Source organism: Odocoileus virginianus, chromosome 18 (assembly GCF_023699985.2).
Source record: "Odocoileus virginianus isolate 20LAN1187 ecotype Illinois chromosome 18, Ovbor_1.2, whole genome shotgun sequence".
In the NCBI taxonomy this organism is placed as follows: Eukaryota; Metazoa; Chordata; class Mammalia; order Artiodactyla; family Cervidae; genus Odocoileus; species Odocoileus virginianus.
In genome coordinates, this window is record NC_069691.1 from 8,714,195 (window position 1) to 8,740,145 (window position 25,951).

The 25,951-nt window shown below is 36.2% G+C and overlaps 1 protein-coding gene across 2 annotated transcripts in view; it reads left to right on the top strand.

Annotated features, from left to right (window-relative positions):
* Nucleotides 1–25,951, top strand: part of LOC110145442 (guanine nucleotide-binding protein G(q) subunit alpha) — a 303,045-nt gene that overhangs the window by 215,993 nt on the left and 61,101 nt on the right. For both annotated transcript variants that reach the window (XM_070480317.1, XM_070480318.1), the window contains exons 4-5: nucleotides 6,123–6,251; nucleotides 8,653–8,782. In XM_070480317.1, the coding sequence (XP_070336418.1) occupies nucleotides 6,123–6,251; nucleotides 8,653–8,782 (259 nt within the window). The remainder of the gene's footprint in view (nucleotides 1–6,122; nucleotides 6,252–8,652; nucleotides 8,783–25,951) is intronic.

Consider the following 25,951-nt stretch of genomic DNA (forward strand, 5'->3'; position numbering starts at 1 on the left):
GCACTGTCATTACAGTTCAAGAGAGGCAGACTAGAATAAAAAGTAGCCTTCTGATGCTTGATACTTCTTAGAAGTATAAAAATTGTGTCAAAATTAGTCAGCAGCTTTGAAAATTGTCATATAAAAGATGAATAAATTAACAAAGCCAAACAGACAAACTGAAAAGGCCTCTCTTTCTCCCTCCTGTTCTCTTTCTGTATCTCTGTCTCTTTTACTCTCTCTTCTGTTTTTTGTTGTTGTATAGTTGATTTGGGACTTTGTGGTAGCCCCACAGTAAAGAATCCGCGTGCAATGCAGATGATGCAAGTTCAATCCCTGGGTCAGGAAGATCCCCTGGAGAAGGAAATGTCAACCCACTCCAGTAGTCTTGCCTGGGAAATCCCATGGACAGAGGAGCCTGGTGGGCCGCAGTCCGTGGGGTCCCCAGAGTCAGACCCAACTTAGTGACTAAACCAGCACCACACCACACAGTTGATTTACAGTGTTAGCCTCAGTGCACAGCAATTGATTCAGTTATATGTATACACATATTCATTATTTTTCGGATTCTTCTCTCATAGCTTTTCACAGAACCTTAAGTAGAGTCCCCTGTGCTATAGAGTAGGTCCTTGTTGGTCATCTATTTTATATATAGTTGTGTGTGTATATCATTCCAAGCTCCTGATTTATACCTTCCCCAACCATTGTTGTTTGGTTGTGGGTTTTTTTTTTTTTTTGCTCTATTAATTACAAGGTCAATTTGTTTGAGCAACAGACTTAGTTAGGAATCTTTTGCTCTGACCTAGGCCTGGTCCTAGAGCCTGCCTGAATCACATATAGCTGCCAGCTCCTTCCCCCACTTGACACTAATCGTCTCTTTATGGTTGACATTGAGATCAACTATCCATATATAGCATACTGAAACTGTTTATAAATGCAGTGATATAGTATCTTTTTATGAGTTATTTAATTTACTTTCAAAATATCTGATTTTCTGAGTTGGTTTAGTTTTTTGGCAAAGGAAGATTGAAATACATGGTCTTTCCTGTTTTATCCCACAGAACATTTTCCCTTGAGTAGCTTTCATAAACTGTGAGATTGCAGCCCCCTGCTACCCCTAGGTGATCTTGTTTTAAATCTGGAATTTTGTATTTAAAACAAATAATTTCTTATGAACAGATTTTCTGCTGTGCCTCCTTGAACTCTGATCATGGTGTGCCAGGTGTTAAAGAGGAAAAAGGAAAGTTGAGCTCTTGAGAAGATGAAAGTGTTTGTGTCATGAGTAATCAGAAATCCCGTGCAGCTGAGCCACCTAACCAGATCACTAGCCAGGCTCTTCCGAACAGCAGGGTCTGCCAGAGGAGAAGGGGGCACATAGATGGGTCTTGGCACCAAAACCTGTGCTTGACTGTCCCCTCTAGATGGCAGTTTTGCAGAACGGTTACTTTCTTTCTTTTTTTTTTTTTTTAAAGTTCACTTTGAACGTTTCTTTTACTTCTTTCCTTCGAATCCTGTGGTCACATAGCAACTGTTCAGCGACTGTGTGTTTCTAGTGTCTTAGCGTCAGTGCTTTTGCCAGTGTCAAAGAAGATCCCAGGCATGATCAGCTTTCAGGAACCCTAAAGCTGTTGCTCTTACAATGAGGTCTTAGGGTTTTTTTTTTTTAATGAAGTCAACCTAGTTTTTGTAACCTTCTTTTCAATAATTAAAAATGTAAAATTCTACCCAGAGTCATTTTCTGTGCCAGGGCTTCATCTTAATATCTGACTTGAACTGCAGATCTCTTATTAACACAGCCTATGTAGGAGGCTCTTAGACAGGAGTTAAAGAACCCCGATACACGGATGCATGGCCCATAGTGTTGTTACATTAAATGCCCCAAGGTGCCGTATTCAGTTATCTTACTATGTTTGGTTGGATGTAGACCCAATGTCAGAGATTTCTTTTTCCACTTACCACCCATGGATTCTTTCCCCCTTTTGGTATAATTGATAAGGCTTGTGTGCCTAATACTTGTGTTAATTTTTTTAACCGCAGCTGTAATATGATACAGTTTACTTGCTGAGTCATCTCAAAATCTTATTCATGTTTCTTTCACTTAAAAAAAAAACCACTTGAATTTCTAATTTCTATGCTATTCTTGACTTAGATTTCAATTATCCTTCCAGTCATAGGTAGTAGAGTAGGGCTTTTTCTTTTTACTTTAAAAAAAGTTCTCATTACTGTCAAATTGGAGCATAAATTAAATTTGAAGGTCAACTCAAAACAGTATTCTTGCCTAGAGAATCCCATGGACAGAGAGCCCTCACAGGTTGCAGTCGATGGGGTCTCAAAAGAGTCGGACACAACTGGGTGACGAACACTTTCAAAACAGTTACTGACAAACTTGTCAAAAACTAAGGAATCTCTTTTAAAAATATTCAGAAGAGAGATGCCATATTTAATTTGATTGGAGCATATTATTTTCGTGACATTCAAGTTTATCACATATATTTTTAATCATTTAAAGTAACAGATTATATCCCATTTATGAATTTATTATTGTTCTGCAACCAGAGATGGGATCCTGAAGTTAAGTGTAAAAGGAATTTAGCAATTACAAAGTGTAATTATAAACAAATGGGCATCATTTCCTTAATTCTTTCATATAAATCAGTCATGCAAGAGAAGGATGTTTCGTGGATAATCACCAAGGATTAGAGACAGATCAAACAGTTTCCCAGAAAATGACTGTCTCCAAAATACGCATTCTTTCCTTCCCTGATAAACTCCTCTGTTCCTCCGCTTCATATAACCCTTTTCTTCCCACAAGTTAGTAAACTCCTTTCGGCAGGGATCATATCCTGGGGATCTTCATTTCCTCAGGTCCCATCAAGATGGTTGTTAAATTTCAGGATGACCCTGCATTTTTTCATGGTAGGAAAGGAACCATGGAAATTTTACCAAGACGAGTCTCTGTTGTCTTGCTTTTCACTGAAAACCATCAGAAGCCTGTTTCTTCCATTAAAGATATTGTGTCACAATCATCTGTTAATAAGGGACCACTCCCTCTGTTTGCCTTGGATTAGAGTGAATTCCAGGGCCTGAAAGCTTGATACTGATAGGCATAAAACAGATGTACCAATTATATCATTCAGTGGCCGGGCCCTGAAAGAATGTCAGGAAGCACATCAACTAAATGAAGTTAAATGGATGCAGCCTTTCCTTCCTGTGTTGGCTTTACATTCATCAGAGGCATGTTAGTTCAGAATTTGGTTCTTGCACAGTGTAGGCCAGTAATAACCCAGAGAGGTAGTTACATGAAGATGGGTACCTATCAACCCCCATCCTCTTTTGTTTTCTCCTAGAAGGCGTAACCTACCTTTCTAACCACTACAGTGTTTTCTAGGAAGTAGTTTTAATTTGGGTCACATCTTGAGCAACTGCTATGTTCCAGTCCCTTGGTGGAGTGTTGGTGACCAGCCACGGACGAAGGGGGTCATGATCCCTGACCCTATGGAGTGTGAGAACCCTAAATGGGCAAACGTCGGTGGGGAAAATATTGATTTTTTTTTTTTAAAGCCGTTATGAAGTTTTCAGTTATTAAGTGTCTCAAAGCAGTGACAAGTGATTAAATCCCCATGAACGGATTGGAATAAAATGAGTTTAATCGACTAAACTTTCCATTTTCAATCAATCCTAAATAAGTGTTCACTCCTAGACAGTTAAATAAGTCCCATGTGAATCATGGAGTTTTCTCTCTCTGACATCAGGAAAGAGCTACTACCAGTCACTTGTTATATATACATTGCCTTGGAAATGTACCTTGTACCTGTCACCATAGCAACACCCCAAGAATGACCTCAGCAGCCACTCAAAATCATTCGTACAAAACAAATTATAGCTACAATTAACTCTCTGAATTTACTCTGCAATGTAAGTTTGTCCAGACCTCGGTGTTTCTCTGTTAAAGGTTAAATGAATGGAATAGTCCAGCATGAACCCATCCCTCCCATATTCCATCAAAATTTTCCCCCCAAACAGGAGGCACTTCGGTGGAAAGTGCAATTCAGTTAAGAGATTATTCCATTGTTACCTCTTCTCAGAATGAGACAAGAGTCAACAAATGAGCATGGGCTAGTCTTAGCGTGCTAGAATTCCATTTCTAAGGGAATAGAGTGGCTTTTTTCCCTAAGCAAATGTGAAATGCAGGAGGTGCTGTGAGTCCCTCCCAAATCCTGAAGCCCGGGATGAGGGGCCCACATCGGATTGAGGCTTATGCAGGTAGAAGCTGTCCACGTTGGCTGGTTCCTGTCAGTCAGTAGAGAGCTAACAACCAGCTAGAGACTCATTGATGTGTTTGAGGTAAGGCCAGTAAAATACTCATTAGTTGTTTTGTATTAAAAATTTCCAGACTAATACAGTTTTGTCTTAAAGAGTTGATACAGCTGCAAAAAGGTGGTAATTTATTTCTTTGTTAAAGCCATACCCAGGTTTACTGTTTTATGATCCCTGAATCTTAGAGACTTAATGTGGTATTTTTTTCACTACTCAGTTTCAAATTTAACCATGTCATTGATATGGAAACACCACTAGTAAGAAGGATATTTGAATAGTGTTAAAACTAACTCTCAGCATAGGAAATCATCCATCCATTCAGCAAATAATCATGAAGTATTATTTGCTGGGCACTCATTTAGGTAATAAGGAGTAACAGAGGGTGAGACAAAGTCTTTTTCCTGGATAGGTCATGTCAGCTGAGTATTCATGCTCTTGCTAAGTTATGCCTCACACCAGACAGTCCCTGTTCTGTATCTCAGAACTCACTCTGTCTTGTTCGTGGGCATAAAGGTATTGAGGATATAGTCTCTTATGGTTCTACCTTTTCTTTAAATCTTTTTCACATGTTAGTTACTTTCTGTATATCCTTTGTAGTTGCATGTTTTGAAATCTTACCTGTGCTCCATACCTTTCAGGGCCAACGGGAACATAGGGTCTCTTTGAAATCATGAGGATACCATGCCGAACAGTCATGCTTACCTGTTTCTCATCAGTTATGTGATTTCTCACCAATTATGTGATTCTCACAGTTGCAAATATTTTTTTAATTTTAGAGAATGAAATATAACATTTTTGAAATGACAAAATTCTACTGACAGAGAATATATGTGTGGTTGCCAGGGGTTAGAATTGGGATGGGTAACACAAAGAAGTTTTTCTGATAGCAGAACAATTCTGTATCCTGATTGTGGTGGTGACTGCACAGATCTCTATGTGAAATAAAATTTCATAGTTGTATATACCCTCCAAAAATGTGTGTGTGTGTGTATGTGTGTAAAAATTGATGAAATCTAAATAACGTCTAGTTTAGTTAATATTATTGGATCAATGTCAGATTCCTGGTTTTGATAATGTACTGTGGTCATGTAAGATATTATCTTTGGGGGAAATTAAATGAAGGGCACAGGAGAATTCTCTGTAATATTTTTGCAGCTGCTTGTGAGTCTAAAATTATTTCACAGTGAAAAGGCTTTTTTTTTTTAAATGGAGAAGTGTTATATAAGCAGATAAATTTAAAGTTTAGGTGTAATGATTCTATACACTGGGAATATCTGGCCTTAGATATTGATGCCTCAGTAGCTAGAAATCTTGTGGCTTCACATAAATTGTGAATGACTCAAACTTTGGATAGAGTTGAGGACATAGTATGCTGTTGTCTTATAAGGAAATACATTCCAGGAAAGGACTAGTGTTCTGTTAAAAAGAAAAAAAAAATGCATCCTGACCTTATGTGTCACTCTGTTATCTGTTTTATACAAATAACATTTGTGTAAATAATTCAAGAGCTATTTGCTTTAAACTCCTGCTCAATCACCAGATCTGCTAAACAAGTACAGGGCAAGAGACTGATTTAATTCTTTTCTTCTCCCCTTTTACTTTTGGTCTGGGTTCTATTTGATTGTAAGAGAAGAAGTGAGAAATACCATGAACCATGTCGTCATAGATGGATAACCTTGCTATGACTTGTGGAAGGGTGACTGCACCTGTCACTTCCTGATTTTCTCTTTCTTTTCTCTTGGGATGCATTGTTTCCCTTCCTTCTCCATCAGCAGGCCATGTGCGATGGTGTCACTGACTTTCTCACTGTGTCTTCCCTCCTCCAGCTATCTTAATGACTTGGACCGCGTTGCTGACCCTGCCTACCTGCCTACGCAGCAAGATGTGCTCAGAGTTCGAGTCCCCACCACAGGGATCATCGAATACCCCTTCGACTTACAAAGTGTCATTTTCAGGTAGTAACTGAGTCCATAAAATCCACTTCCCAGCTCTTAGACCTGGAGCACGTTGGTGAATATATATTGAAATCATGTATAGACTTTAAAACAATAACACCTTTATACCAGTTATTATCATTAGGTACATAAATGAAGTAATGTGTCCCTGAAAGAGGAAGTAGAAGAAAGACGCATGAACAGGTTTCTTATTTCAGATTAAATCACTAAGAAATCAGTGAAATCAACATAAGTTGCTTCAAAGATTTAAAAACACAAGGTTTTGAAAATGCATTGATTAACCTAGCCTAAATTGACATAGGAAAATAGAATGAAGATTTATTACTTTCTCCTTCACTACTGCTATTCTTTCTGGGTAATACTTCAGCAGAAGTAGTCTAATTTTTTTTAAGATGAGAAAAAATAAGACTGCTTTCATTTAACCTCTTATTACACAATCTCTCAGATGTACTTTTAGTTAGAATACAAGCCGCATGGTGCATGGAGCAATGAAACCATGTGAAGTAATTAGCCTCCAACTAATAAAAATAAATGGGAAAAAAAAAGAGTAATACTCAAAATAAATAAATAAATAAATAAAATAAAATTCAAATATAAAAAAAAAAAAAAAGAAAGGTGAGTTACTTGGAAGAACCCATCCTATTTAAGGCAGCTACATAGAATACAGGGTTGTGAAGTGGGGGTTAATGTAACTTCTACAGTGTAACTGCCCCGTTACTCTGATAAGCAGGTCCTCCGTCATTGCCTGCAAAGCACTGTGTGTTTTATTCTAATCAGTCTCAGCACCTGTGCTGGCATCTGTTAGACATATCCATAAAGAGGGTGACACTTTGGAAATAATTTCTGAGCATCATTTTTTTCATCAATAAAATGGTTACATTAGATGATCACTAAGGTTCCTTATAGCTTCAGCATTCTGGATTAAGTTTTGAGTTCATAGCATTTAGAGATCTTTCATTTGAAACACCACATTTCCATCTGGTTCTAACCTTGTTAGTATATTTTCAGAAGACATGTAGCATTTCATGGAGATTTTCGTCTCCTCTTTGCTTTATGATTAGTGAAATCTGAAACCATGTCACTATTCCATCTTGGGGACGTTGTTTCCTTCATTTTGTGTACTAACTTTTAAAGGACATTTTTTGGTACTTCAATAAAAGTAATGACAGAATAATAATTTCTTGCTACAATCAAAAGCATCTTATAGAGCTTAGCATGACAGGATTTCAGAGAATGAGCATTTCATATAAATGAACATACTATTCACTCAACACCAGAGAAGAGCTAGCATTTTAATATTTATAAAGACCTAAGAATCTAGTTTTGATGTCTGTAGTTCATAGGTCTCCCTGGATCCAATGTTTTGCTCCTCAGATATCTCTTTCATGAAAACTTTTCAAAGCAATCACTGGAACATCCTTGATTTCTTAATTTAGGTTTGACGCTGAGAGCCAGGAAGACACCAAGAACAACTGCAGTTCTCAACAAACACTTTCAGAACCCTACTCCCAAACTTTTTGTACCTAAAATTCTCATTTTCTGAAAAGATTTATCTTGTAAACATTGTGCACATTTTAGTCAATAATTTGAAGAAACTTAGATTCAATATTAAGTTCTGCTAGATATTTTCATGTGTACATTAGCATTCAAGTTAATTGATGTCGGTTCCTGAGCAATGAGTTAGCACAGAGTTGATGTATAAAAACAAATTCTTGAAATAATTCATATGGTGGCTTCTTACAGCATCTTAATTTTATACACATGACTTCTTGCTAGCAAGTTGATTTATGCATAAGGCTTATTCCACCATGTTATTGGCATGATTGTACAAATTATTGTCAATATTGGAAGAAAAAAACAGCCTCAAATGCTGGAAGATCAGTGGGGTTGTGTTTGCATTTACAGATTTACACACTCATGTTGAAATGTATGACATCTTACATCCTTTAAATGCCTTTGCAGTCATCTCTAGCTTTTTTGAGAAATACATGAAGATCTTCATTCTCATTTTATAGGAAAAGAAACTGAAGACAGTATTTGCCATTAGAGCTGAACACAAATAAAACTCATTTTGTTTCTGACTCTTCTACGCTTGGTCAAATAAAACACCCTTTTTGCTTGGCTTGGCACAGGATTTCTTTCTTTCTTTTTTTTTTACAAAGTCATAATTTTCATACATGCCAGGTAATTTTTTAATAGCCACAATGATTTATTATGTGGAATGTCTTGACTTTGATTTTGGGTAACAGAAAATTAGTAGATGGTCAATAAATATTAATTGAATTGACTTTGGTGACCTATTCTCTTCAGAAAGTATATTTCTTAAGTTTATAAGTAAAGCTATATTTATATTGACACTTTTCTTTATGTGCTATTAATATGAATATTATTAACCTTGCAGAATGGTCGATGTAGGGGGCCAGAGGTCAGAGAGAAGAAAATGGATACACTGCTTTGAAAACGTCACCTCTATCATGTTTCTAGTAGCGCTTAGTGAATATGATCAAGTTCTCGTGGAGTCAGACAATGAGGTGAGTGCTCTGTGAACAGGCAATGGGTTATCATTTTAATATCTGATACAAATAACTGATAAGGCTTGGGATAAACTGACTTCATTGCTTTCTTGACTACTGATTTGAGAATTTTTTAAATAACCCAAAATAACCCTGCTGTACCACTCAGAACAATAAGATGTTTGAGCAGGTGTGTGTGTTCAGGTCTAATTAGACCCTATTTGATACTTTTTACACTAGACAGAGGCTCTGAAAATGAAAATAACCAGGAAATCCCTAGGCTAATCATCACACTGTTTTATAGACTTCTTCCTACAGGATGGAGCTAAGGGTATTGGAGTGAGTCAGCCTGTTTTGTTTTGTTTTCATTTTGTTTGAATCATTGTTTGTGTGAGGGGTGGGTCCCAAAGAATACTCAAAACCTCTCTTGGCAAATGTGAGTGACTTTGCAGCTGGGCTCTAAATCAGTTTGTTCTGGAGCCAAGAAGTGTCCTGGTGATGTGGCCTCCCTGCTCTTACAGAATTCTGGAGGCTATTGCAAAACTTTATCTCTGCTAAGCACTGAGTGAATGAAAAAGCATCCTTGATATGCCTGTCTGGAGAGCTGATTCAGGGTTGTCATCTCCCTATTGCATGAAATTCTGACAAGTATAAATATGGATTTTTAGTATGATAAAGGCGCCATCATGAGTCAGAGTTGATTGTGGAGAATATTTAAGGGACATAGGAAGCTGTGACTTTGGTCTAGAGCTCGGTGTGTGTACTGGGGAAATGGAGAAGACACCACTGTTTTCCTGCTAGAAGCAGAGTTTGCAGACCGACATGCCAATAGCAGATGTTAAATATCCTCCTAGTAGGGTAGGAAATAAAGAGAAGGACGCGAGAAATCCCCAAGAGCTGATTAAAATAAGATCTGGCATATTAAAATGTACTTCTGATTTTGTACATTTTTGGGGTACACAAGAATTCTGGCTTCTTGGTCCTTTTAAATATTTTATTTTTCTTCAGGTGTTAGTATTTCCATTATAATACAGATCCAGTCCTCCTTAGCATTTCTTTTGTATATAGAATTGATAAAAAGTTGAAGAACAAATATCCCATATGGAGATAAGTTACCTGTTCATACATTTCAAATGTTTCCTGGGTTATAAGTATTTGGGCTTTTGAACCAAAGAAGTTCTTTTTTTTTTTTTTTCATGTATATCTTGTTATTTAAGAGACTTCTTTTTAATAATGAGGTTTATCACCATTTGCATTCTGTAACACAAAATGCCTGAAAAGTATATGAGAATAATTATCACACTTTTGCGTGATAATAAATTATCAAATTTATTAAGAATTTTAGATATGCTATCTCAATATGTATTTTTATTTTTATATCTGTTTGTTACTACATAATCTTTGGATATAATATTTTAAAGACATTATATATTTTGGAAGAATATGACAACATTTTTTATTTATTTGAATGTTGAATCAAGACAAAAGATATTTTGAGGGCTCATTCTACTATGTGCTAGATACCAGGCTATCTAAAGAGATACAGAAATGGGGGGAGGGAATTGACACTGGCCTAAAGGACCTTGTAAAAAGAAGGATGCTTTTTGTCAGTATAGAGAGTAGGAGAGGAGAAAGGCCTTAGTTGTAAAGGTCATCATTTCTCTTCTTTAATTTGCTGTCCAGTGAAATAAAATTTTAAGATGTTTTCAACTACACAGAAGATGTAAGAAGCATGCATAATTTAATTTCTTTTGTCACTATTTACATATAGCTAGAGGAAAACAAATGTTTATCAATACATATTTTATATGATAAATGCATTATATTTATAAAGAAATATATTTTGTGATTTAATGCTAATGAGTTTACCACTTCAAAACTTGCAACTCATCAGCTAATTCTAGCACATAAATCCAGTTAAAGTTTCCACAGAATGAAAGTTTCCACAGTAACTTGCCATTCAATGTATAGGTACTTACGTACATCTAAAAATATATCAGTTTCTTGATTCCTGTGGTTATGTCTTATGCTGCAAATTAAAATAATAAATCTGTTACTGTTCATTAGGACTCCCTAATCACTTGTGCATACTTTTTAAGCCTACCTTGTAATTTTATGATGTTCTTTTCTCAAACATCATGTCAAGTCTGATTGGTAGTACTGGAGATGGTCTTAAACTTAATAAGAATAAATAATACTGCTCATTAATTTCTTCATCCATGTTATCCATAGCCATCACTGTTGGTAATTGGGAAACACTATCAAAAGTATTTTTAAATGTCAGGATGTAGTCCATTATTCTTTTTTATTTTCCAATTAGAATAATATATGAAAATATCATTGCCTTTACTTTCTCAAATCTTTAAGAAAACTCAGAACTATAGAATTCTACTTTCCCCACATTTTTAGGGTTTGGTGAGACAAAGCTGGAATAAACTCCTAAAACATTTTGTTCTTTTGAAATCTGATGTTCATAACTCTAATCCAAAGCAGATTTTGTTGTACTTCCCTTGATATATATTCATGAGAAAAATGTAGGAATGGATACTGACAGCTGCCTTTTTATCTTGGGGAACTGTGGAAAATGCATTGCAGACCACTAGCAAAAGCAGTTAAAGGAAGTATTTTATTTTAAGTTATTGCTTTGGCTTTTAATATTTTAAAGCTTTATGTATTAGTCCTCAGAATTTTTATGTAGATATGCGTTTGTCTGTCTAGATTCTGTCTTCCAAGAGTTTGGGGAATGAATTTCTTTATCTTTTTTCTCCAAAAAAGGAAATATGTGGTCAAACAGTGGGTGAGCATGATCAGGGTTGTAGAGCTGTGTTGATTTCCATATTCCTTTTGCTGTCTTGGTTTCCCTGTGGTAGCATACCAGCATGGAGCCAGCTATTCTGCTCTAATCCTTTCACATGTGCATTATTTCAGTGTCCCTGAAAGTCCAGAAAACACAATAAAGCATTTGCATAACATAGTTCAGGTCATCGGTGTATATCCACACTCCATCTTTTAATCCTGTTTTTGTGGTTCTCTGTTATGTGAATATCTGAGCACTAATACATTGCTGTTTCTCAGATACTGACTGAGGGACTGTCTTCTTACAGACTAAGCTTTTTATAGAATCACAAAAACTCACTCTTTTTCTCCAGCACTTCTTTTTTGAGTGTATGCTTCTCAGTTCAGTTTAGTCACTCAGTCGTGTCCGATTCTTTGCAACCCCATGAACGACAGCACGCCAGGCCTCCCTGTCCATCACCAACTCCCAGAGTTTACCCAAACTCGTGCCCATTGAAATCGGTGATGCCATCCAACCATCTCATCCTCTGTTGTCCCCTTATCCTTCTGCCCTCAGTCTTTCCCAGCATCAGGGTCTTTTCAAATGAGTCAGCTCTTCGCATCAGATGGCCAAAGTATTGGAGTTTCAGCTTCAACATCAGTCCTTCCAATGAACACTCAGGACTGATCTCCTTTAGGATGGACTGGTTGGACCTCCTTGCAGTCCAAGGGACTCTCAAGAGTCTTCTCCATCACCATAGTTCAAAAGCATCAATTCTTTGGTGCTCAACTTACTTCATAGTCCTACTGTCACATCCATACATGACTACTGTAAAAACCATAGCCTTGACTAGACGGACCTTTGTTGGCAAAATAATGTCTCTGCTTTTTAATATGCTGTCTAGGTTGGTCATAACTTTCCTTCCAAGGAGCAAGCGTCTTTTAATTTCATGGCTACAGTCACCATCTGCAGTGATTTTGGAGCCCAAAAAAACAAAAGTCAGCCACTATTTCCACTGTTTCCCCATCTATTTGCCATGAAGTGATGGGACAGGATGCCATGATCTTAGTTTTCTGAATGTTGAGCTTTAAGCCAACTTCTTCACTCTCCTCTTTCACTTTCATCAAGAGGCTCTTTAGTTCTTCACTTTCTTCCATAAGAGTGGTGTCATCTGCATATCTGAGGTTATTGATATTTCTCCCAGCAATCTTGATTCCAGCTTGTGCTTCATCCAGCCCAGTGTTTCTCATGATGTATTCTGCATATAAGTTAAATAAGCAGGGTGTGTATGCTTCTAAATTGCATTAATCCTCTTGAAATGGTCACAACCAATTAGGTTTTAGTTTTATTAAAATATTGAGATAGTTCCCTGTATCCCAGGTCCTCCTTTGCACCAAGACAGATTCCCCAATATTGGTTCCCATAAACGTTTATTCTTCAAATCTGATTCTTAGAGTTGCTCAATTGATTGAAAAAAAAAGAAAAACTGTCAAAGGAGAACATAGACATTTGTAATACCTTAGCACTCAATGCCTGTTCAAAACTTGTTTAAACCATTCCTCACTGGATCTCACTGGCTGACCTCCTGTGCGGAGAAGATCGGGTTTGCTGAGAATGGAGAGATTAAGGCCATGGGCAGGATCATTCAGGCCCCCGTTCCCCTGCCCTTCTAGACCAACTTTCTTTCCCCTACTTCACTGTGTCTTCCAGAAGTTACAGATGAGCTCAGAGAAAAAGCAAGAGGAGCTGTTAAAGGTAGCCAAGAGCACAGAGGTAGAATGAAAATACTGACCCTGCGAAGCGTGAAACCACTCTTTTCCATCTCTAAGCTCTTGTTACACTCATAGTGGATCAGCTAGAGATCCTTCACCAGTCGTTCAGTTTCTGAATTACTCTTGTGATTTTAACTGTCTTCAAACAGTCTAAAATGTGCATTTCTTTCAGATGTTTCTCCTCTATGGAGTCTTTCAGTTCCGTTCAGTCACTCAGTCATGTCTGACTCTCTGCAACCCAATGAATCGCAGCACGCCAGGCCTCACTGTCCATCACCAACTCCCAGAGTTTACCCAAACTCATGTCCATTGAGTCGGTGATGCCATCCAACCATCTCATCCTCTGTCATCCCCTTCTCCTCCTGCCCTCAATCTTTCCCAGCATCAGGGTCTTTTCAAATGAGTCAGCCCTTCGCATCAGATGGCCTAAGTATTGGAGTCTCGGCCTCAACATCAGTCCCTCCAGTGAACACCCAGGACTAATTGATGGACTGGTTGGACCTCCTTGCAGTCCAAGGGACTCTCAGGAGTCTTTTCCAACACCACAGTTCAAAGGCATCAATTCTTCTGCTCTCAGCTTTCTTTTTTTATAGATTAAAATTTTCTTTATAATTTTTTTCATATTTATATGAAGTCTTTTTTTTTTAATGAAGTCTTTAAATGAAGCCATTTTGAAGTTATCCAACTGCAACCAAAGCCTGAACATTTTCTTTGAAAGTGTGAGGAACATGCTTTGCTCTGCTCTAAAAACTCCAAGTGAAGTTTGGGAGTTTTTCTCAGATAAAATTCAGCTCTGGGAGGAGGAAACTGACTAAAAATTGAGGAGAAGAAACCCAAACTCCAAAAGTAAAAGCATTAGGTTAAGATATCCAGTCTTGGTGGGATTGGTTCTAGCCCTCCTTTATCCACTCTCAATCAGATTATGAAGTCAGAAACTACATCTTGCTCCTCAGTCATTACTCTACTTATCTCAGAGTCACGGCCTGATTAATAGGAATATTCCTGAAAGATGTCCTACTTTTTTTTTTTTAATATTTAACCCCTTTCCCATTTCCTTATTCCTTTGTTCACTTTCAGCCACTTGTTTATTTTCTAAACTCCATCACACACCCTTTTCATTCCCTGTCGTTCCTGTTTGCTCATTATTTTGCTCCATCTTTATTTCTTTGTCCTCAATGCTTGAAGGAAGCCAAAAGGAAGTGTTCTGATCACCATTTATGAGTCTGAACCAGAGGCCTGCACTTGGTGCTGGTAAGGGTGTGGGGAAGTAGATACACAGGGATGCTTTTTGTGTGGAGGTATATTGCAGATCTTTTAAAGACTTTACATGGAACCTGTATTAGTATAATCTCTGAAATAGGTTTTTATTAATTATATGGAAAATATTGTACATTACTGTATTTGGTATAATCTGATTTCTGTAATCTCAACAAATTGCATATATATGTTAGTATTATACAGGGAAGGTTATTAGCATCCACCCCTTCCCCTGAAAAAAGAAAGGAAATAGAGGATTATCTACCAAGACCAAAGTATAAACTGTGATTGTCACTGTTGCTAGGTGATAGCATTACAAGTAAGTAAAATGATAATTTTTTTAAGTAAAATAAAGTAAGACATCAGATTGGAACTTTAGCTCTGCTGTCTACCAACTTTATTCATTTTTATTTTGAATTATCTTTTTTTTTTAACTAATTTGTGGAAGTTGCTAATATTCTTGGATTTGAACCTCTTGTTATGTGTATTTCAAACATCTTATTCTACTTTGTAGCTTGTCATTTATTCTGTTAATGATACCTTTTGATCAACAGAAGTTATAAACTTTAATATAATAAATATTTATTAGTTTTTCCTTTATATTAATATTATATGCCTCTCTCTGTGTGTATGTGTTTATATGTGTACATAATCACATACACGCAGTAGGTTAAAATAAATCACCTAAAAAATCTGGTTGAAAAGACAGTAAGGATTGGAGAGTGAGATTAAGAATTGAAATAAAACCACACAATTAGGTACCTTTCCAGTGGTAGTCCATAGATTTAGTCAAGTGTCTCTTAGTAACCAATAAAAGGAAGTAATCATAGTCTGTTACAGGGTTCACTTTGTCTATTTTAAAAAAAGTTTCTCCTGGTACAGAGCCCTCCAAGTGACTGTTCCAGCAGCTTTGTACAGAGATACTGCAGGAGGTAGTAAATTGTATCTGTGATAATACTCTTCCAGAAAACCAAATATCAGAGTTCCTAAGGCCAGTTTATCTCAGTGTAAGTCAGTGTTGTAACATCAAAGTTTGTGACAGGCCAGTAACATGAGGTCTAAATACACAGCTTGATGTAAGAATAAAACCAAAAATGGTCAGGAAAGTAGATTTTGTTTACCTTTGTTTTTATAAACTATTTCAGTGATACAGGAGACTAAAATTCTCCATGTGTGGTTTGTCTTTTCACTTTATCTTAGAGAAGAGTTTTAATCATAATGTGGTCAACTCACTCTTTGCTTTTATTGATCATATTATTGTATTTTTCTTCAGGAATTAATTTTATCCCATAGAATATGATGGTTTATCCTATAGAATATGATGATTATATCATATTTTCTAGTAAAATTTAAAAGATTTTTGCTTTTCCTAGGTTTTTTATACACCTTCAGTTGATTTTTTTGTGTGAAAGGAACTAAAGATTTGATATACTCTTGCCACATTTCTGTTCAGTTGATCCAGTACCACTTATGGAATGATAAAATCCACCATCCACATCCACTGATGTTTTCTTACCTTTTTAATTATTGAAAGATACATGTATATGTAAAGAAAAGTACACAAATAAAAAAAAATGTAATGCATATTGGTTTATCACAAAGCATCTGTGTGTCCAACACCCCTGTCAAGAAATAGACCATTGCATTTTGCAAGACCACTGCAGCCCTGCTAATGCCTCTCCCCCAGCAGGTAACCACTGTTCTGTCATGTCTTCTTTGCTTTTCTCTTTAGTTTTAATGCTTTAATATGTATCACTGAACACTACAGTTTTTACTAGTGTTTAACTTTTATATGAAGGGAATCAGTGTGCTTTTTGACCTTTATACAGATGGAATGCTATTTATATAAACTTCGATATCTGGCTTCTTTTGAAGTGGTATGTTTGTAAGGTATGTATATTTTATATAGTTCATTAATTTATCAATACATTGCCAAATAGTACTCTGTTGCCTAAAAATACCAGAAATTGTTTATCCATTCTACTAAGCATGGACTTTTTGTGTGTTTCCAATAGGGGAATATTACAAATCATGCTACTGTGAATATTCCTGTAGAAGTCTCTTCGTGCACCTTGGTTTATGTTTCTGTTGCCTGTCTACCTAAGAGTAGAATTGAAGGCACCCAGGGAATACATATCTTCAACTTTAGTAGATAAGGCAAAAGTATTTTCCAAATTGAGTGAACCAATTTGCAGCCCAGTCAGCCATGCCTGAAAGCTCCTGTCGCTTCCCGTCTTTGCCAACCCTTGATGTTGTCATGTTAGCCCTTTTGGTGCCTGTAGCCCTGAGCTATAGTGCCTGCAGGGACCTCTCATTGGATATACCTTCACTCCTAATGCATACGTAGCCTGTGAGATCCCTGATGGTTCACTGAGCCTCATCCCTTGAAGTGTCTCAGCTGCCACCTCCAGAATCAGCAAATAACTCCTTGGGAAAGTAGCCCCCAAACCTGGGCTCATTCCTCCAGACTTGTCCCTCCCCAAATCCTGACCTGTATTTCTTCACTACTTTGTAGCTCTCCAAGGACTTTAAGCAGATGTGGGGTTTTTTTTTGTTTTTGCTTTTGTCGGCTTTTTCGATAGTCCTCCTTCACACTGATATTAGTGACATAGGAGATGTGCATCAAGTTTTATCACAAGCCTGAGTCTTCCTCTGGGCCCTCTATGTGATCTATTTACTACTCCTGTAGCAATATAAAGGTTATAAAATCACTAGTTTATATATCTAGAGCATCAAATTTACCTATCTCGTTCTTCAGAATTTTCTTGGGTATTCTTGGTCCTTTAGTCTTTCACTTGAATTTTAAGATCAGCCTATCAAATTCCAAAACACAAGTTTGATTGGGATTTTAATAAATGTATAGGTAAATTTGAGGTTTGTTTCTCAACTTTATTAAATATCACCATCCATAAATGTGACATTGTATAGCTCACCATTTATTGTTTAGAATGCTGCTTTTGTCATTGAAGTGGCCAATTTTTATAAATGTTCCATATGTGCTTGAAATTGTGATTTCATATTTTGGGGTGCAAAGTTCTAACATTATGTATGTTAAAACCATTCCATCCCTACTTTCCCAGGGTACTATTTTGACTTCCAACACTGTAGATTTATTTTGCCTATTTTGAACTTCATATAAATCAAAGTAAATTCTTCTGTGTTACCTTCTTGTGTTCAGAATAAGTTTATTAGATAAATCCATGTTGTATGTAGCTGCAGGTTTTCATTTTGATTACTTTATATTATTCAGTTGAATGAATATATCATAGTTTATCTTTCCATCCTATTTTTGATGGCTATCTAAGTGGTTTTCTCTTTGGGACTGTTGCAAATAATGGTAATATGAATATTCTTTTCATATTTTTGTCATATATGTTTCATTGTCTCTTGGATAGAAGTAGAATTGATCATTCACAAGGAATGTGTATGTTCAACTGTACTAGATACTGCCTGTATTCATTTCCTAGGGCTGCTATAACAAATCACCATAGGTTTGGTGGGTTACAACCAGAGACATCTACTAGCTCATAATTCTGGAGGTTAGAAGTCTGAAGTCAGTGTTTCAGCAGGCTGAAATCCCTCTGCAGACTATAGGGGAGGATCCCTTCTTTTTCTCATCCTGTCTCATGTGGCCTTCTCTTCTGTGTCTGTGTCTTCTCTGCTGTCTTATAAGGACTCTTGTCATTGGATTTAGGGCTTTGTAGATAATCTGAAATGATCTCAAGATCCTTAACTTCACTATAGTCACAGACTTTTTCCAAATAAGGTTGCCTTCACAGGTTCTAAGGGATATAACATGGACATACCTTTTGAGGGGATCACCATTCAACCTTCTTACACTACCAGTTTGAACTCTGAAAACAGTTTACACTTCTACCAGCAGTATATGTGTGTTCCAGTTGATCAGTATCCTTGCCAGCATAGATATTGTCAACTTTTTAACTTTAGTCATTATATTAGGTGTGTAAGAACATCTCTTTGTGGTGTCAGTTTGCATTTCCCTGATTATAATGAATTTGAGTTCTTTGTATATTTCTTTACCATGGTATGTTCTCTTTTTGAAGAGCCTATTTACTTCTTTTGCCAGTTTTATATTGATCTGCCTTTTTGGAAAAACATTAACATAGAGTTCTCTCTATATTCTTTTTTTTATTTTTATATTCTTGATACAAGTTCTTTGTAAGTTATCTTTATTGCAAGTAACTTCTGCTACTCATTGAGTTGCTTTTTTATGTCGTTAAATAATGTGTTTTAGTGTGGTTCATTCTATTGTTCTTTTAAATTTTTCCTTTACATATCCTCCATAAGGAATCTTTCCTCCCAGTTGTAGTGCATAGCATGTATATTTTGGAAATGGGCTTCTTAACATGACATTTGCTATGATTTTTTTGTTTTTTGATTGCTACCTGTACAGTTCCACCTTCATTTTTTGATTCTATGTTGTTGTTCATTCATTTATTCATGTCCTACTCTGGGACCCCATGGACTGCAGTACCCCAGGCTTCCCTGTCCTTCCCTTCATCTCCCGGAGTTTGCTCAAACTCTTGTCCATTGAGTTGGTGATGTCATCCAACCATCTCATCCTCTGTCGCCCCCTTCTGCTCCTGCCCTCAGTATTTCCCATCATCAGGGTCTTTTCCAATGAGTCGGCTCTTCGCATCAGGTGGCCAAAGTATTGGAGCTTCAGCATCAGTGCTTCCAAAGAATATTCATGGTTGATTTCGTTCAGGATTGACTGGTTTGATCCCCTTGCTGTCCAAGGGAACTCTCAAAAGTCTTCTCCAGCACCACAGTTTGAAAGCATCAGTTCTTCAGTGTTCAGCCTTCTTTATGGTCCAATTCTCACATCTATACATGACTATTGGAAAAATCATAACTTTGACTATACGGACCTTTTTTAATTCTAAATTCATTTACAAATTAAATGCTAATATTAACACCAGCATTTTAATGTTATAAACATAAGTAACCATTGCTTGTGATTTTTCTTTGATATTAAAATAATTTGCATAGCAACTACCTAGTTATGTAATTTGGGAACACTGGAGAAAATTTAAATAATTTAATATAAATTAAACTTTTATTTTAAGATATATATATTTCTTTTAGGTAAATGAAAATATGTGTGTAAAGTAAAAATTACATATACTGTAGGGTAATTTGATATATAATACACAATCTTGTGTTATTAAGAAATATATTTTGTATAGCTTGGTTGACTCATAAAAGTATACAGAAATGAATCCCTGAAAAGAAGGGAAAAGAAGAGAAAAAAAATGCCCTTTCACTTTGGGGGTGAAAAAATAAAGCCATCTGAAAAATAATACGTATGTTCCCCTCCCCCAGCTTAGTTTTTTTTTCCCCCTAATATCCCACTTGGGTCATAAACTTGTCTTGTTTTTTAAATTCCACACTTTTATGTTTTGAGGCTTCATTATCATGTACATTATAAGTTTGAAATTTTTATTTTTCCTGTTGATTTATCCTTATTGTCATCAAGAAGATGACAGAAATGCTCTTTGCTGAAATAAGGCAGTTATGCAAGGGCAAACCAGAAGTGCTAGCGTCCTTTCTTTCAGCCTAGGTGAGTCCACCAAGGACGCTCAGGTTTTTTTATAAGAGGTGGAGACTGAGCAGGAGGAAGCCAGTTGGTGGCATCAACGGGGCGAGGGCAGCAACGGGCAGACACACACACAAGAGAGATTTGTTAAACTGGTGACTCACTTGGGAGGGAAAGTGTGTCAGAAGCAGAGTCCAGCCGTGTAGGAAGTAGAAAAGGTTCTATCGCAAAGCAGTAGGAAAGATTAAGGGGCTTTCCTGGTGGCTCAGATGGTAAGGAATCTGCCTACAATGCAGGAGACCTGGGTTTGATCCCTGGGTCAGGAAGATCCCCTGGAGAAGGGGATGGCTACCCATTCCGGTATTCTTGCGTGGAGAATTCTACAGACAGAGGAGCCTGGCAGGGTACAGTCCATGTGGTCACCAAGACTTGAATACGACTGAGCCATTAAACCAATTAAAACTTAATTCATAAAACATCAAACATCATAAAACATCAGATTTGCTCTTTTAAAGTATACACATCAGTGGATTTTAATATTTTAACTGAATTGGACAAAACCACTTATATAATTATTTTTTATATATAAAGACACTGGGGTTTCTTTAAGAGCAGCTTTAGGTTCACAGAAAAATTGAGGAAAAAGTACAACTATTTTCCCCACTCATGAGTAGCATTTCCCATTATCTTCATCCTCTAGCAAGGAGCTTGTTACATGGTACATTTGTTAGAATCAGTGAGCCTACACTGATACTTGATTATCACTCAAAGTCCATAGTTTACTTCAGGATTCACTCTTTCTGTTGTATAGCCTATGGATTTTGAAAAATGTATTGATACAATGACATGTATTCACCATTGTGGGGTCACACAGAACACTTTTACTAGCCTCAAAACCCCCTGCGCTCTGCCTCTTCATCCTTCCTCGCTCCCTCCCCCTGCTCTCCAGCAGCTACTGTTCTTTTCACTGTCTTCAGTAAATGTCATGTAGTTGGAATTATACAGTATGTAGACTTCTCATCAGTTCACTTCAGTTCAGTTCAGTCGCTCAGTCATGTCAGACTCTTTGCGACCCCATGAATCGCAGCACGCCAGGCCTCCCTGTCCATCACCAACTCCCGGAGTTTACTCAAACTCATGTCCATAGAGGCGGTGGTGCCATCCAACCATCTCATCCTCTGTCGTCCCCTTCTCCTCCTGCCCCCAGTCCCTCCCAGCATCAGGGTCGTTTCCAGTGAGTCAACTCTTCGCATGAGGTGGCCAAAGTGTTGGGATTTTAGCTTCAGCATCAGTCCTTCCAATGAACACCCAGGACTGATCTCCTTTAGGATGGACTGGTTGGATCTCCTTGCAGTCCAAGGGACTCTCAACTCCTATTACTTAGTAAAATGCATTTAAGGTTCCTCCATGTCTTTTTATGGCTTCTTTTTAGTGCTGAATACTATTCCATTGTCTGGATATACTATAGTGTATTAATCTATTCACCTGCAGAAGGACATCTTAGTTGCTTCCAAATTTTGGTAATTATGAATAAGGCTGCTATCAACATCCATGTCCAGGTTTTTGTGTGAACCTAAGTTATCATCTCCTTTGGGTAAATACCGATGAGTGCAATTTACTGGATCATATGATAAGAGTGTGTTGTTTTGTTAAAAAAAAAAACAACAACTCCCAAACTGTCTTCCAAAATTGCAATACCATTTTGCATCTCCAGTATCATTTTATAAAAACTGTTGCTCCACATCCTCCCCAACATTGAATGTTGGCAGTGTTCCAGATTTGGGCCATTTTAATGAGTATGTAGAGATATTTCTTTAATTCGCATTTCCTAACAGCATATGATATGGAGCATCTTTTCATAAGGTTACTTGTCATCTGCATATCTTCTTTGGTGAGTTGTTTGTTTAGCTATTTGGCCCTTTTTTTTTTCCTGGTTGTTAGTTTTCTTACTATTGAATTTTAAGAGTTCTTTGTATATTTTGGATAACCATCTTTATCCGTTACATCTTTTGCAAGTATTTTCTCCCAGTCTGTAGTTTTGTTATTCTTTTTATATTGCTTTTTAGAGAGAAGCCTTTAATCTTAACATAGTCTAGTTTATCAATTATTTCTTTCATAAATTGGGCCTTTTGTGTTATAGCTTAAAACATCATTGCAATACCAAAGTCATTTAGATTTTATCCTATGTTTTCATAGTTTTGCAATTTCCTTTCAGGTTTATGATCAATTTTTTAGTTTATTTTTGTCAAAGATCTGTGTTTAGAGTCCTTTTTTTTTAATGAATGGATATCCAGTCATTCCAGCAACACTTGTTATAAAGACTATGTTTTCTCCATTTTATTGCCTTTGTTCTTTTGTCAGAGATCAGTTGACTATAATTATGTGGGTCTATTCTTTCCCCAATACTATCATGATTATGACAGCTTTATAGTAAGTCTTGAAGTTGGGTAGTGTCAGTCCTCCAACTTTCTTCTTCTTCAATATTGTGTTGTCCATTCTGGGACTTTTACCAATCCATATAAACCTGGAATCAGTTTGTTGGTATCTATAAAGTAACTAGCTGTGATTTTGATTGGAATTTTGTTGGATCTGTAGATCAGTAAGGAAAAACTGATATCTTGGTGTTAACTGAGTCTTCCTATTTGGGAACATGAAATAGCTCTCCATTTATTCTTTCATTTTTTTCATCAAAATTTGTAGTTCTCTTCATTTAGATCTTGTACATATAAGATTTACACCTAAGTATTTCATTTTTTTCTGCTAATGTAAATGATACTGTATAATTATCATGTCATCTATGACAAACAAAACCTTTATTTGTTCCCAAATTATATACCTTTTATTTCCTTGTCTTGTCTTACTGCATTAAGTTGGCCTTCCATTACAGTGCTGAAAAGTTTTGGTGAGAGAGGACATTCTTGCTTTGTTTCTGGTCTGAGCCAGAAAGCTCCTAGTTTCTCACCGTTAAGAATGAGGTTAGCTATAGGATTTTTTTAGATGTTCTCTATCAAGTCAAAGAAGTTCCTTTTTATTTCCAGTTTTGCTGATAATTTTTATCATGAATGGATGCTGGATATTGTCAAATGCTTTTTCTGCATCAATCATTAGGATCATGTGATTTTTCTTTTTTAACCCATTGATATGATGAATTTCATTAATTGATTTCAAGGTATCGAATTATCCTTTCCTACATGGAATAAATCCCATTAGACATGGTGTGTACAATTCTTTTCATACATTGTTGCATTTTATTTGTTGATGTTTGTTAAGGATATTTGCATCTCAAGTTCATGAGAGATATTGGTCTGTCAGTCGGTCAGTTCAGTCACTCAGTCGTGTCCGACTCTTTGCAACCCTATGAATCACAGCACGCCAGGCCTCCCTGTCCATAGTCTTCTTTTAATGTCTTTGCTTTTGATATTTGAGTAATGCAGTTTCATGGAATAAGTTAGAAAGTATTCCTTCTGCTTCTGTCTTCTGGAAGAGATTACAGATAACTGGCATAACTTCTCCCTTAAATATTTTGTAAAATTCACTAATAAAGCCATCTGGGCTTTTTGTTTTCTGGTTGGGAAGGTTATTAACTGTTGATTCAGTTTCTTTAATTGATATTTAGATTGTCTGTATCTTCTTATAAGTTTTGGCAGATTGTATTTTTCAACAAATTGATCTATTTCATGAAGATTATCAAATTTGGGGAAATTATAATATTCTTTTATTATCCTTTTAATGTTTTGAGGTCTTTAGTAATGTCCCTTCTTTCGTTTATGATATCAGTAATTATCAGTTTAAAAAAATCTCTTTTTTCCTGTTAACCTGGCTAGAAGTGTATCAATTTTATTTATTTATTATTATTATTAATGATCTAATGTGATCTTTTCAATGATTCAGTTTGTGGAGAACAACTAGGTAATTTCCTGATTTCAGTGTCATTGACTTCTGCTCTAATATTTATTATTTATTTTTGTCTGCTTACTATGGATTTGATTTTCTCCTTTTTTCTAGTTTTCTAAGGTGGAAGCATAAATAATTGATTTTTCTTCTATCTAATCTCTTATATGATCTTTCCTCTTTTCTAATATATGCATTCAATGCTATAAATTTCCCTCTAAGCACTGTATTCTCTGCATCCCACCAAGTGTGATAATTTTTTTTATTTAGTTCAAAATATTGTGAAATTTATCTTAAAATTTACTTTTCCCCTTTTGTGTGTTTTTTAACCTCTACATATTTTCGGATTTTCCAGTCATGTTTCTGTTATTGATTTCTAGTCTAATTCTCTTGTGGTCTGAGAGCATACATTGTGTCATTTCTTATATGTGTTAAAGTATGTTTTATGACCCAAAATGTGGTCTGTCTTATTAATGTTGAGTGTGAGTTTGAGTAGAATTTCTATTCTGCTGTTTTTGAATGAAGTAGGCAATAGCTGTCAGTTATACTCAGTTGACTGATAGTGCTGTTGAGTTCAGCTATGTCCTGATTTTTTGCCTGCTGAATCTGTCCATTTATGATAGAAGGATGTTGTTATATCAGTTCTTACCTCATATATTGTGACACTCTAATTTTAGATGCAGGTTTACATTAAAGTGGGGCTTCCCTGGTGGCTCAGAGGGTAAAGCCTCTGCCTGCAGTGCGGGAAACCCGGGTTCGATTCCTGGGTCGGGAAGATCCCCTGGAGAAGGAAATGGCAACCCACTCCAGTACCCTTGCCTAGAAAATCCCATGGACGGAGAAGCCTGGTAGGCTACAGTCCATGGGATTGCAAAGAGTTGGACATGACTGAGCGACTTCAGTTTCACTTTCACTTACATTAAAGTATTATTATGTCTTCTTGGAGAATGAAGCCCTTTATGTAATGTCCTTTTTTATTCCTGATAACTCTCCTTGCTCTGAAGTCTGCTCTGTCTGAAATTAATATAGCTAGTTCAGCTTTATTTTGGTTAGTATTAGTGTAGTGTATATATCTTCATCCATTTACCTTTAATTGACATGTGTCTGAATATTTGAAGTGATTTTCTTGTAGATGATATATAATTGGTCTTATTTTTTGATCAACTTTTATAATTTCTGTTTTTAAATTGGTGTATTTAAACCAACAACATTTAAACTGATTATTAATATGGTTGGATCAGTATCTGCCATATTTGATATTGTTTCCTGTCCATTGCCTCTATTCTTTGACCCTGTTTTGTCTTCTTTTTGGTCTTTTGTGGGTTTAATTGAATATTTTATATGAAAGCATATAGGTTGTATATATAACTTAAAACAATCTTAATTCCTCCCTTCCATCGCTTGTATCATTGCTGTCATTCATTCCCACTTACATAAGAATACATAGGCATATATATAAGCACTCATAGTCAAATACATTATTCTCTTATTATTTTGAGCAAATGGTTCAAAATCAATTAAGATCAATTAAGAATAAGAAAAACAAAAGTTTTTATTTGACCTTCATTTATTCTATTTCCATGTAGATCTGAATTTCTGACCTATATCATTTTCCTTCTACATAATTTATTTTCTTGCAAGGCATATCTACTGGCAATAGGTTTTCTTACTTTTTGTCTGAGAAGGGTGTTATTTTTCCTTCACTTTTGAGGGATAATTTCATAGGGTACAGAATTCTATTGTAGTTTTTTTTTTTTTTTTTCATCTCAACACTTTAAATATATCACTGCTATCTCTTCTTGCTTACATGGTTTCTGAGAAAGGGTCAGGTGCAGTTCTTAACTTTGCTTCTCTATGGGAGCTTTTTTCCCCTCTGGCTTCTTCCAAGATTTTTTCTTTGTCTTTTTTGCAGCTTGAATATAATATGCTTA